Source organism: Limulus polyphemus, unplaced genomic scaffold (assembly GCF_000517525.1).
Source record: "Limulus polyphemus unplaced genomic scaffold, Limulus_polyphemus-2.1.2 Scaffold7661, whole genome shotgun sequence".
Classification (NCBI taxonomy): domain Eukaryota; kingdom Metazoa; phylum Arthropoda; class Merostomata; order Xiphosura; family Limulidae; genus Limulus; species Limulus polyphemus.
The window spans coordinates 2,559-17,712 of record NW_013673271.1 but is presented as its reverse complement, the minus strand read 5'-3'; the positions used below and the strand labels follow the sequence as shown (position 1 = coordinate 17,712).

Here is a 15,154-nt window from a genome sequence, read left to right as displayed (position 1 = left end):
CTTCTTAAAATTCATTGATTTTCTTTTGTCCTACAATCTCCTTAAAATTCATTGATTTTCTTTTGTTTTACAATCTTCTTAAAATTCATTGATTTTCCTTTGTTCTACAATCTTCTTAAAATTCATTGATTTTCCTTTGTTCTACAATCTTCTTAAAATTCATTGATTTTCCTTTGTTCTACAACCTTCTTAAAATTCATTGATTTTCTTTGTTTTACAATCTTCTTAAAATTCACTGATTTTCCTTTGTTCTACAATCTTCTTAAAATTCACTGATTTTCCTTTGTTCTACAATCTTCTTAAAATTCATTGATTTTCCTTTGTTCTACAATCTTCTTAAGATTCATTGATTTTCCTTTGTTCTACAATCTTCTTATATCCTGAGTTTTGATATTTTTTAAAAGAATTTTAAGATAGATGCAATAAGTTATTAGAGAGTATCTAGTATATTACTTGTTTTATAGCAAACTAATTAGTAACCACATTCTTTCTGTGCGTTTTAGCAATGTGATTGTACCCCTGATTCATTTAGTATATTACACATTATATAGTAGCTTAGTGTAGTTTAGTTAATAACCTTTTTTTTTCTTGCTTGTTTTAATAATGTTCCTTTACACTTGATTCACTTAATATATTATACCTTTGTATAGTAATTTAATTTGTAACCATTTTCTTCTGCATGTTATATTAATGGTGAGACAGATACTTGCTACAAATAGTAGTTACTTAAAAATACCAGGATTGCAGTCAGTGGTGTTTTCATACAGATCACCAACTTGAGAAAATTCATGTGAAAAATAAGGAATTGAGGCAAAGACTTGATATACTAATAAAATATCTAGCTTTTTTATAAGTCACAGATACTCTTCTGCTTCATTAGTTACACTTCTAATCAGGCATTTTGAGTTTACTACTATCTCCAAGGTAAAGATTACATAACTTATGTAAACTATCACTTACGTGGGAGCTTAGGCTAAATTCACACCTGTAGAGTCCGTGTCTGACTGCTATGGTGACACTTCCCGACCCTGATTGAGTGACTGTGATTTTGCTCTAGCATTTATTTGAAACTTCGTGATGCCACTAACCCTGCAAAAACTTGTAATTACACACACTACATAATAAACGTTTTGTTCATGAGGGTTGCATCAAATGGAGACCACTCACATGCTTGGTTCAACATTAACCTTCCTACTACTGCTCATTAATGTCACTATCCTCACCTTCTCTTTTTCAAGTCTCCATTGGCCTCGTTAGTAAATGTCACTATCCTCACCTTCTCTTTTTCAAGTCTCCATTGGCCTCGTTAGTAAATGTCACTATCCTCTTTCTCTTTTTCAAGTCTCCATTGGCCTCGTTAGTAAATGTCACTATCCTCACCTTCTCTTTTTCAAGTCTCCATTGGCCTCTTTAGTAAGCTCAATATTTGTTAAAAGTTAACGAGCTGTCATTAATTCTTTTGACAAATGAATATACATTCATGATCTTCCCAGAAATTTGATACCTTTTTTTCTCAACAGAAAGTGCATCCCTAAAATAAAGATCCTGACTAGCTACGCATGAGAATTATGGCTATGCTATTACTGTGGAATGTGCTTGTGTGTGATTAATTAATCTTTAACCTTGGTTTTATAGTTACTGTTTCCTAACTCAGTCTGTAATGGGAACATTGCAAAGAAACCTGTATTGGATTATATAATGTTAATTAACTCAGAATGATATTTTCAATATTAACTTTATCAATCCCCATATATACTTGTTTCAGTACACCTCATTCACTTATCATAGTACACTTTATATAGTAGTTTAATTAATAACCACTGTTTTGCATGTTCTAATAGCATAGCTGTACACTTGATATTGGCTTAACGAGTTTCTAACATGACTTCCATCCAGTTTTTGGAGTGTACTGGAGTTGGATTCTTGTTCTAGAATGAAAAACAATTAATTCATAGAAGCCAATTTAAAATGACAATCTTGGCATAAAGGTAAATTTAATATTAAGTTTTTAACTGAAAGTTGAATTAGAGTTTCGAAGCAATCTTGGAATATGGTGGTCAACATTAATATAAAAAAAGACTAACACTTGTTAAAAGTTATTTAGTCAATTGTGATGTCATGAAACAAATAACACTTAGCTCAGTTCTGTTTTTAAGGAAGTTATGACTGAAAAGAGAAGCATAGATGTGATTGAAAAATTACATACTAAGTTGTCAAAAACTCATTAAAAGGAATAGTACAAGAAATCAGCTTTTTTCTTGAAACCAACTTGCTTTGAGTGGTTTAAGACTAAAGTCTTGATTTATGAATCTGCTTAGTTAATATATATATAATGTGTATGAATGTAATTTTCTCTAAAGATTGTGAACAGAAAGATTCAATTTATTGCTTTTGCTCTACAAATATATATATATATCACATATTTAATGTATATGTATTAATACCGTTGTGTGGTTGTTTTGCAAGCATTTTGAATAAATCTCTTTTGAAATATGGCCATTCTTAAAATCCACACTTCGTTAATTTGATAGTACCTAGTTATATTTTTTCCTACTTCTACCTAGATAATAATTACGTGTAATTCAAGTAAAATTGATAATTTTCTGGTCCGAACTGAAGCTGTAGATCTCTTATTAAAATATGTGTTTTCTTGTGTTGATGTTTTCCCCATTCTGCTGTAAGTAAATAGTAGTTTTTAATAACTACAGATGTTGTACGTTGTATACTCTTACACATTTATTTTCCTTGTATATGCTGTTAATTGTAGGAGTAATTTTACACCAAGAAATAAAAAATATCCAGTGAGTCAAGAGCTGGAAAACAATTTCTTTATAATGGAGGCAAGTATTTGAGGACCCTATCCAGTTTACTGTAGGCTCTCGTTTACCTTTCTTCAGAGCTATTGGATTAAAATAGGTCAAAATAAATGTAAGTGTTAAAACACTGACATTGTTCAACTCTTTTCTAAGAGTGTTTACACAAGCGTTGAATGTTTTAACCTTATTAGTATAAAACAACGAACTGGAACAAATCAAAACTTTCGATTACAGGATGCGGCGGGTTCGAATCCCGTCATCGAACATGCTCGGTTTTTAGCCGTAGGGGCTTTATAACGTGACGGTTAAAGCCGTTTTTCGTCAGTAAAAATAGCCTAAAAGTTGGCAGTGGGTGGTTTTGAATAACTGCCCCCCTCTAGTCTATCATTTCTAAATTAGGGACGGTTAACTCCGATAGCCCTGGAGTAGGCTTGCTCAAAATTCAATAAGTAAACAAACGTATGCGGATGGTGTGACAATAATATTAACGTTAACAGTCATATAACATTAATTAATGAAAAACTTATGTAAAGATATATTGCTTGTAGACATTATACAGAAAATATGATTAAAAAAAGAAAAGTTTCTACATAGTACTGTTTCGTTCCCGCATAACAGAATATATTAGAGATTCAAGAATCATCATACAAATATCAACAGAAGCAAAAATTTGATGTTTAAGCTCGTAGTGTGAGTTTTAATAATTATACATGTTTTAGTATTTTTGTACTACACAAGGTTTCGTCAGGTGTCGGACGTTCAATTTGTAAAATACAAGCTACCTAGTAACACAGGAAATAGGTGAATAAATCAAATCTTTGGTTTCTGTTGACGAATTTATTAATATTGACAGAATTATACATCTAAGAACGGAACGTGAATTTAACATTCTAAAAGAGAGAGAAATTGGGAAATTAAATATTCTATTGAATGAAAATCGTGAGAAAACTTCGTATTACTTCGCTTGAAAATAAAACCATCAGTTGTCAATCTCGGTGATGAGGTTTTGACTTGTTTTAACATTAGGATTCAAGTTTGTACTTACACGCAACAGAATATCTTTCTCATACAGTCACACCAAAATAAATATTGTGAACTAGAAGAATTGTTTGAAAATCAATTATTAAACAAATGTCTCGAAATAAAATTAAACACAATACAAAACTCCCAAAGAACGGGCCAGGTGGTTAGGGCGCTCGACTCGCAATCTGAGGGTCGCGGGTTCGAACATGCTCGCCCTTTCAGCCGTGGGGGCGTTATAATGTGACGGTGAATCCCACTATTCGTTGGTAAAAGAGTTGGCAGTGGGTGGTGATGGCTAGCTGCCTTCCCTCTAGTCTTACACTGCTAAATTAGGGACGGCTAGCGCAGATAGCCCTCATGTAGCTTTGAGCGAAATTCAAAACAAACAAATCCCAAAGAACGTATAGCCCTTAATAACCTTAAAAAAAGAATAAAAGTAATATTACAGCAGATAAAGGTGACCGTACTGTCACTATGAGCAAAAAAATCTACAAAACACAAGTTATTCCGAGATGCATTACTCGTACCCCTAATATCAAATACTACAGAAATAAACCGAAGAAGAACTAAGTAAATCTACAGTATTTCAAAACTAAGAAATACAGGAGAAATGAATCTCACCAGTTGACTTCTTACCTCCAAAATTCACATACATGGCGAACTATATTGGCTCATCCACTTATAACTCTGTACAATTTTTGAAACCAAAATACGCCTTAAGAAACTCAGACCACCTTGTTGGGATTATTATAGATAATTAAACTGGAGCTTTGTGGTATTCCAGTTCACGAGAGTTCCCGTCTATTAGTATTGTAAAAAAAAAAAAACAACTAAATATCTCTCCCTGATAGAACATATCTCAATTCGAAATATTATGAAACTTCTGTAAATATACTTAGAATCTGTTTTCTTTGGAACTCTTATACATCAAAAGGAAGGATAATACTACGACGGGTTCTCCCCTAGTTGTAATTGAGATAGTTATTGACATTTATTTGTTCGACAAAGTTTTCACTCTTTCCCGAGTATATTATTTTTTGAAGTGTTCTTTGTTCGGCTTCTCGCTACAGTCTTTGCTTAGATGGTAGTAAATTCCAGAGTTGTTGGAAGGGCTGTTTTGGGCATGCTTCTTCACTCTGGTAGTTACGGTTCGTGTCGTTGACCCAATGTAGCCATGCCTACAGCATGGACACGTGTTGCTACACCACCAATCAGCCATCTTTTCGAAGGAGGTATTTTGTCTTTGAAGAGGAAAAACTGCATATTCAGTTTGAATATCACTCTTAGTCTGGCTTGGGGATAAATTGATTGCAGAATATTCTTGATTTTTCTTTTTAGTTTGATGTCACAAGAGCCAGTGAAGGGAAACACCAAGGTGGTAGAACATTTGGAAACATTGAAGCCTGGAATCTTGGAGTTGGAAACTATTAATATATATATATATATCCAAAAAATAATTTGTTTGGTGAATGCTAAAGGGAAGGCATTTTTAATCATTTATTTTTTAATATTGATTATTTCATCGTAAAAATTACTATTAGAACTGGTAAGTTTATACGCTCTATGAATTAGAATGTTTATTAAATAAATTTTGTAACAATCAGGTATGAATGTGCTGAAATGACAGTACAGACCAGAAAATGTTGGTTTATGGTACAGATTGATCAAGTTTCATTAATTTGACGAAACCAAAAGAATATTTGACAGTAAAGTCTTTCTTGGTAAATGGAAGTAATAACGTACTTAGCGAATTAAACAGAAATTACCCAAACAGGGGTATGTCTGCTGACTTACAACGCTAGAAACCGGGGTTCGATACCCGTGGTGTTAGAGCACAGATAGCCCATTGTGTAGCTTTGTGCTTAACTTCAAACAAACAAAGCATTACTCTATAAGTCAATCCTATCTGTGACACAGATAACGGCTGAATCACCAAATGAAAATATAAAGATAATTATACATATATTTTAAATAAAAATTGTCTATGTGTTCCTATGTTACATTCAATAGATCCTGCTTTATGTAGTTTATGCAGACCGTATAGAATACCAATGTGTGGTCCCAAAGGTCTAATCTGGTTATATACGTGATTAGAAATAACATTTTCTTTCTTTAGTTTTAATAGGAGTCTTTATTTTCTCTTTGTATGGTGGGATCTTTATCCAACACTTTAATCTTACTGGAACCATTCAAGATGGTATAGATTTTATCAAGGTAGTTTTGTTTATTTGTGAAATAGCGAATTCTATTTTTATTTTGTTATGGTTTTGTTGACAGTTAATTCATTTAATCTTTCTACCATTTAGTTTAGTATGCATTTTGAGTTACATTTAAACGCTAACTCGCCTATTGACTGATCAAATCGATGTTAAGTAGTATACATGTATTATGAACTTGACTCCAGCTTCCCCAAGTAGTGACGTACAGATATTATTAAAATATAGTAGAGAAGGCTCATATGGGTATTAAAAACTTTTATTTTTTAAATCAAAAAACAAGTAACAAAGTCAGGTTAAGAGATTAAGGTGGTCGAAACATTGTTACTTGTTTTGTGTTTTAAATAAGTTTTTAATGTCCATATTAGTCATCTCTACTATATATATATATATATATATATATATATACTTCAATTGGATTCCTTGTTATCAAAATATATTATTAATGTTGTGGAAGATTGTATAAATTTATGGTAATAGCTAGTCACATGAGATGTAATCTCATGGTCTAACGACTAAATAAAAGCCCTATCACGAGCTTCAACGAGTTAGTTCTCGTTTGTTTTTTGAATTTCGTGCAAAGCTACACAAGGGCTATCTGCGCTAGCCGTCCCTAATTTAGCAGTGTAAGACTAGAGGGATAGCAGCTAGTCATCACCACCCACCGCCAACTCTTGGGCTACTCTTTTACCAACGAATGGTGGGATTGACTGTTACGTTATAACGCCCCCACGACTGAAAGGGCGAGCATGTTTGGTGGGACGGGGATGTTAGTTTTCGAGATAGAGTTAAAAAGTATTTAGCTGATTATTACTTGATGTTATTATTGATCTTGTAGTTGTTTAAATACAGGATATTGGTATTTTGTAATCAGGATTTTTCTTTTTCTGGTTCTTTTTCCTGGTTTTTATATTTATTGAAATAATTATCAACATTGATATTTATGTTGTATAATTCATTAACGTTAATATCAAGTCCTAGACAGGCACTTATATAACTGTATTGTTGGTAAGTGCTAAATTATTTATTGCAACTGTTAAAAAGTTTTGGTTGTCAAAGTTCAGTAGATTCTTTTGTTTTGTGTGTGGGTGTATGTTTCAACCCTGATTATAGCGGCTGTTTGTTTTAGTTCGTTACATATGATATTGTTACGTCAGCGGAAGTCACGCGACGCTGGAGTTTCTCGAAGGATTATGAATTATCGAGGAACCCCGCGAATGTTCGAGTGTTTGCCAGGCGCCCTTTTTTTTTTTTAGAATATAAGCCCTGCAAATAAAGCCAGTGATAGATAGATTGAAGAGATAGATAATTGAGTCAAGCGAACAGTAGGCACCGTAAGTAAGGTGTGTGAATCACCGTGATTTATAGCGTGTGTTATAAAGGTTGTTAAGTTTAAAATGACTGTGGAAATTCTGTGTATTACAAAAAGTTGTATCAACAAAGAATAAATTAAGAAAGGAATTGTATCGCTGAAGTTCCCCGGAAATTAACAAACGAGCAGATAAGTAACAATATATTGTGAATTACAACTCTGTTCTCTTTGTCAACATCCCAAACTTAGCTAGCATAGTCAAGAAGCATGCGCAAAACAGCCCTTCCAACAACTACTGGAATTTACAACCATCTAAGCAAAGACTGTAGCGAGAAACCGAACACTTCAAAATAAGAGGCTCTGTGGCAGATGAATGAACGTTAAGGAAAAAGGAAGCGTTTCTAATTCGAAAGGTAAACCAGCTAACAATACCACTGCATCTGAAACTATGATAAGTTTATCATGCCTGAGATGGGCAAAGAATGAATGCTTTGAAACCTTTTCCCAAGTTGCTGAAAGGTATTTACAAAATTTGGAAGTTGCTGCCATTGCATCTTTATTATGCCATCCTCAGTGTTTGTTTCCTTACATTGATAACATTTTTATCTAATAGTAGCAATACAAAAAGTTTTGATCAGATTATCTTACGTTTAAATAATTAACACGCAACTACTGAATTTTTTATTAGATGTAGAGACAAATAACACATTACCTTTTCTGGATGGTAATGAAGAAATCCGCTGAACACAAATTGAAAACTACTGTATATAGGAAAGCAACTCATTTGAGAAATCCTTATATTTCAAGTCATGTCACCCTCTAACGGTAAAAAACAGCGTCTTTAAAATATCAGCATGCATGGGAAGAGGAATATATAGCAACGAGCACGTAGCAACTCGACTTCAACAACTTTGAGAGATTTTTTATTGAGAATAAATATCTCCAAGAAATAGTAAAAACATCATTGATGCACTTTCCGTCGCAAAAACAAAACCCACTATAAAGATGAACATAGGATGGTCATACCTTATTTATCTTGGACAAAAAATAAGATAAAAAACTTACAAAGCAGCCATCTATTTTACGAAGTACATATACGTCTATTTTACTTTAAGATAACTGCTAACATTGATTTTGTTAATAAAGGCACATTTCCTTTGAAACTACTTGATGTAGTATCAAGATATGTCAGAAAACAAACATAAAAAAGAAATACGTTTAACCGAATCACCTAACGCACACCATTTTGTTGTGTATGACAATAAACTGTTTTGGTTTTTTTTTTTCGTTCATGAAATTATACTAGAATCACGTTTTACCGTAAACAAATTTAAAATGAAAACGTGAAAAATAGAGGGCGGTTTTGTAAATATGGCAGGACTCAATGAGAGAAAAAAAGTTGAGAGAGAATTGCAACTAAAGAAATTGAACAAATTCATTGAAGATTCCAGAAATGAATTTAAATCAATACTTTCTGTACTTGGATGGACCTCAGAATCTCTTGAAGTAGTGCAGGTCTGTTGATATAATAAAGTTTACTAAACAGATAAAGGAAAACAAAGTTATACTAGGCCTAAATTATGTGTATTACTATTGTTAATATTGTTAAATATTGCTTTAGAAGTTATATTAAAATAGAATTAAAACATAACAAAATGATTTTAACTGTATAACGTATGATGCAGTTACTATTAATTTATTGAATTTGGCTGGTACGGTTTTAGAACAAAGAGCTTGGTTCCTGCCGCAAAAGTGCAAAGTCTTAATTTTTCAATTTTTGAAAAGGTAAATTTTCTGTCTGTAGTGAAGATATTCATGATACTATTGATAGTGATTTTATAAAAAAAAGGTTGAAACAAGTGTTTCATCTTAGGAATATAAAAAAAATTCAAAACCGAAAGATTTTCAACAAATCATATGTAGCAGATCTTATAACAAAAATACTTCAACATATGTGATAACGATGTTCCATATTAGTGGTTGGTCTTAATATGAGTATCACTGTAATAATGCTGTGTTGCAATAAGCATATGTAAATTAGATAGGGCTATGAAAAGCTTGGTTGGTAAGTGATAAGGTGTGGAATCAGTCGAGAAAAATTTGAAGCTGATTGTGTTGTTTCATTGTAGTTTATGTGGTCCAGTTATTGTGACTTTTACTTTTATGTTGCTGAGAGTAGGGCAACAAAGTATTAGGAAGTGGTGTCTATTGTGAGGGTCAACCTGAAGAAGAGATTTCAGGTCTTGGTAGAGGGTAACACAGTCCGAGTAAACTATGTTCTTGGAAGAACTAAGAGGCTAAGGGTGAAGGTTTGATGGGGAAGGAACACTATATTATGAGAGAATTGTTTGTTGAATATGATCAAACTAAACTGATTTGTGCCTGATTTCTTGTTTTCGATGATTATCACCATGATGGAGACATTAGATGGGAAATTGTGGACATTAAATGACATCTTGGTCTGTATAACATGTAACGGGGAAGATGTATTAGTTTAGAGCAGTTAATTACACTATTCTACAAGTGAGATAAAGAGATGGGAAAGGGAAAACTGAACTGAGATTACTGAAAGTAATACTGGATACTGAGTTATGTTAAAGAGTATCTGCAAGTTTTTGTGTTAAATTAAAAGTCATGTTAGTTAATGTTTTGTACAAAATTGTAAATCCCTGATCTTGTAGAGAAATTGTGCTATTGTACTGGGGCTATTGTAATTTACTGAATCTGGCTTTCTAATAATTTCAGTTTTTTTTCATAAGTTGTTGCACAGCAGATTTTCACTCACATTGGTGTGTAGTTGAAGATACAGACTATCTTCAGTGTACCTATGATGTATTTAAAAAAATACCTTGCTATTAATTTTGGAATTTTCAGCCAACCTTTTTTTTCATATACCATTTTTGATTTCATAATTTCCTTTTTGTCCAATTCTCTTGATTTTATATAATTATCTGAGGCTCCTGTTAATAACTTAAAGTTATGATGTTCATCTTTAATTTCATCCCTAAAATCCTTTGTGAGTGAACCTGGTTTTTTACTTGTAGCAATCTTTTTTTTATTAGTAACATGTCTATCATGAATATTCCAAAACATACATATCTCCGCTGACACTCACAGCTATTACTCGATCTTCATCTGGAGCAAGCAAATATGATGTTTAGATGGCAAAGAAATAGCTGTAAGTGTCAGTGGAGGTAAGTATGTTTGGAAATACATTTTCAGATTAGGAAAATTAAAACTTTAAACATTTATTTTTAAATTTTTCCACATTTCATCAGTACCTCCATTTAATTCAGTTGCCAAATTCACAACAGATAATTTTTGTCACATCCCTCCATAATTTGAAATTTGTAACCCAAATCTCATTATTCCTTATCTTCATATGCAACAAAACATCAAATCTAATTGAGCTAAGATCATTTGGACCAAAAAGTTCCTCAATCTCCATCCTATCAGCCATTTCTATATTAGTAGTTAGCAATAAGTAGTTAGCATTGTTTCTAGTAGGTTTCCTGACCATTTAATGAATAAAACCATTCTGACCGGTTTCTACCTTCCTCATGGTTTGACTTTAACATTTTCTAATATATATTCTTGAAATTAAAATAATTATGACTTTAATAACAGTTGAATTTTTTATTCCATTCTAGAGTTTTTCATTAATTTCATCAGTTTCACCTGGTTGTCTATAACAAATTCGAACTAAAAGCCTTCTCCCATTATATCCACTAACAACAATCCAATTAGATTCAACCTCCTTGCTGTTATCTTTGATATCCTTAACTTGAACAGGCTGTAACTCACATTTAACAGAGAATGCCACTCCCTTTGTTTAGTAGTAGTACTATCCATATTGAACATCCTATAACCTGGTATTTCAAAGAAGTACCTGTCATCAAAATTGTCTACATTTCACTAACTTTCCACTATTTTTTCATTACATCAAAATCCTATGTTCCAAATAGTGCATTAATGTTTTCTTTTTTATTTCATATACTTCTGGCATTATCATCATCATAATAATAATAGTTTAGCCTACCCTTAAAGCTACATCTGTAGTTTTGTCTACACTATACTTACATTTTCTGTATCTTGTTTTTTCTTTGTTTTGACCCTAACTGCTGTCTAGTCTTCACAGTTGAGATAATAGCCATAACAAACCAGCTAGCTGCTACCCGGTTTAAATGTTAAATATCAGTTCCAAAAAGCTCCCATTTTCTATTGTATTTATCCCACAAGTCCATCCAGCCAATATGCTAGTCCTTTCTTATTATTTTAAGCCTGTCATTCAGTTCTAGTGACCTACATATAATTTCATTCCCACAGTTAAGTCTCGGTAGCATCCCTGACAGAATCAAGTTATTGTAGCCATTTTTTGTAAAACATGTATCAGTCCCTTGTACTTACCATTTATTTCTGTCCTTCTCTCCAATAGTTCATCACCTGCACAAGCTAAAGGTTCAAATCTGTTACTTGAAATAATTTACTCATTACACTTAATTTCATTACTTCTATTCTTATTGGTAGTTTCTAACCTACTGAAAATAATTATTAGCTACTGTATCCTTTGCATGTAAAAACTTAAGTTCATCTTGAAATCCTGCTGTGATTTTCCACTGTTTATATTTATTGTTATTGCCTTTACTCAGTTTAGGATAGCCTCTTCCAACCTGCAAACTACGAAAAAGTTGAAAATTCACTAATAGTTTTTTTTAAAAGTGCAGGCCAGTCCAGAGTTTACAAATAAAACTCCTTGCACCTTGCAGACTGAGTGCTTAACACTTATGCTACTTTTAACCACTGTAACTTTAGAGTAAATAATCAACACTAAATACAAGTAGTCTATTGACACTTGAGAATTAAATATATTTTATCACAACCTTATCTTAACCCTAAAGTTATTAAATTTATTTTCAAAACTGTTAAGTACCAAATTATAATTACAGCTGTAACTTTTATATATTCCGTATATAAAGAAAACAAAATAATCCAGCTATTATTATTATAATAATGACTACAGTAAGGAATTTAAGGTAGACAGGTTTGTGGAGCTTGTACTGAATACCACAGCTGAATACCACAGTATATATGTACCATAATACAGGTTTGTGGAACTTATACTGAATACCACAGTATACATTTATCATAATACAGGTTTGTGGAGCTTATACTGAATACCACAGTATATATGTACTGTAATACAGATTTGTGGAGCTTATACTGAATACCACAGTATATATGTACTGTAATACAGATTTGTGGAGCTTATACTGAATACCACAGTAAAGGTTTGTGGAGCTTATACTGAATACCACAGAATATATGTACCATATTACCACAGTATATATGTACCATAATACAGGTTTATTCAGTATAAGCTGAATGTTTGAGAATCTGCTATAATACAAAGTATGTTTATATTATTCTTCAAACTTACTTAGTAGTTATTTGTGATATTCTTCTTTAAACATTTGTCTGATGCAGAATTAGCACACAAATTAATTTTATCTGATACCAGTACAAAGATAAATGTTCTTTTGTTTAATCGTCCAGAAAGAGAAGATTGTGGCCTGTCCACTGGATAGTGGACATCGTTTACCTGCATCATCTCTTAGTAGGCATACAGAGTTCTGCAAGTGGTTTAAAGCAGGATATACAAGAGAAGAAATGGTAGGTGGACACATTAGTACATTTTTAAAACCATGGGAAAAATTCTACATTAAAAGTTCATGAAACAAAACATAAAAACTTTACAGGCTTTACTGTATTGATTGCTTTTGATTTTCATAAGAGTTTTTAGACAGAAATAACTTAACAAGAAAGTAAGCAACACCGAAGCAGACAAACCTTTATTTACCACTTAAAATATTTACTGGAAGAAAAATAAATATCAAACAACTATACATAAGTCTTACAATTTACACGTTTAATAATCATACTGTTATCATATTGTTTAATTTATTCAAAGTTCATATGTGAATATTACCTATAAGAACAGGAACTACAGATGTGGAGGCTTTGTAGAAAAAGTGAGAGCTTGGTACTGCCTTTGCCTGAAAATAACAACATGAGAAGCTTAGTCAAACAAACAGACTTTAACACAAATGTAAAAGTAAATGCTACATGAAAAAGACCTTTGTTTAAGAATTAATTAATTAAAAGTGTTAAAGCCTCATTTAGATGCAGATATAATTTAATAAAATTATTTTAGTTGATGATTTTGGTGGTTCAGAACGCATCACTATATGGCTACAAGTTGGGATCCAATCAAAAGTATATCTATATATAACGTTGCAGTCTCATTGCCCTAGCCATCAACGTGGGTTATAGGGACGAAGACCCCTTAATTCTAACCCCGAGTAGTGGAACCTCAGCTATCAGGTTAGGGCTGGCCTATAGTGATGATAATTGTACAATTCAATCCTTGATACAGGAACTAAGTTCAGGATGAAGAGCATACCTGTTTTGGATGCAGTGCGGTTCCCTCACTCATGTACCATTCTTATCTTGATACACCCAGGATCTATGCAGATGCTTTTTGTATGGATAATGTCCTCACCGGCCCCTCCTCCTTCTCAATGTAGGATTCTAGCTATAAATGTCAGCAGAGGTAAGTATGTTTTGGAAGTTAACATTTTTCCAAATTGAAAATGTATTTCCAATAATACTTTCCTCTGGTGACACTCTCCCACCCTTCCTCCCCATTAAGAGCTTGGTGTTAGAGACTGGTATGGTATCAGTCTCAAAAAAGGCTGGTAAGTTTTCATGACTGTGGAGCCAAATAACGAAGGTATCGTCAACATAATGTCTGTAGAAACTTTGATTTATATGTGTGGATGAGAGGGCTCTTTCTTCAAAGTCTTCCATGAAAATGTCTGCTATGATTGGAGAGAGTGGTGATTCCATGGCTAGACCATCTATTTGTTTGTAGAATTCTTTATTATATTGGAAATAAGTTGATTGTAGGCAAATAGTTGTTAGTTCCATGATGGCGTCTATCTTGTCATTCAGCAGTCGTTGTCTGGTGATCTGAAGGGTTTCTGAGGTTGGAACATTGGTAAATAGGTCTGTGATGTCAAAACCGACCAGAATATTCTGGGATCTGATATATAGCTTTCTGAGTTCTATGAAATCTGTGGAGCTTTGAATGTAATGTTCGGTGTTTCCTTGTAGTGGAGATAAGATAGGTACTAGGAAGGTAGCTAGTTAATGGCAAGGTGAGTTTATAGCACTGATGATAGGCTTTAAAGGTATGTTGGGTTTGTGTACCTTAGGTAGTCTGTAGAACTGAAGGGAAGTTTTTGTTGGTTCTTAAGTCTTTGGCTAGCTTCTTGTTGATTAATTTTTGTTTCTTAAGTTTGTTCAGTGTTATATTGATGAGTCTCTCTGTCTTTTCTGTAGGGTCATTGGTGATCTTTTTATATTGATGTTTGTCTAGTAACTGTTTGATCTTTGTGTTATAATCCTTGACGTCTAGGATGACTATACTGTTTCCTTTGTCTGCTGGTAGAATCTTGATATTGTCTCATTTTGAACGATTCAGTGCACTGCATTCCTGTTTAGTGATGTTCGGTTTGGTTTCTTGGCATTCCTAACACGGTCTCCACAATCCACCAGAATACTATAAAGAACGACAACACTTTACACACACTGACCCGATGACGAAAGGTGGAGGACTTTTGAAATGTTCTCTACAACAGGCAGTTGCTGTCCATTCTACAAAGTTTCATCAGTTCTAACCCTAGTCAGTGCTGGGCCCAAGAAAAAAAAATCCTAGACGGTTCAGA

General features: G+C 33.0%; 1 protein-coding gene across 1 annotated transcript; it reads left to right on the top strand.

Annotated features, from left to right (window-relative positions):
* Positions 1-8,729: 8,729 nt before the first annotated feature.
* Positions 8,730-13,037, top strand: LOC111089863 (U11/U12 small nuclear ribonucleoprotein 48 kDa protein-like; the record flags this gene model as incomplete). The annotated part of the gene is made up of 2 exons (XM_022403070.1): positions 8,730-8,882; positions 12,921-13,037. Coding segments are annotated over exons 1-2 (261 nt in total), but the record flags the coding sequence as incomplete, so codon positions are not given.
* Positions 13,038-15,154: the final 2,117 nt, after the last annotated feature.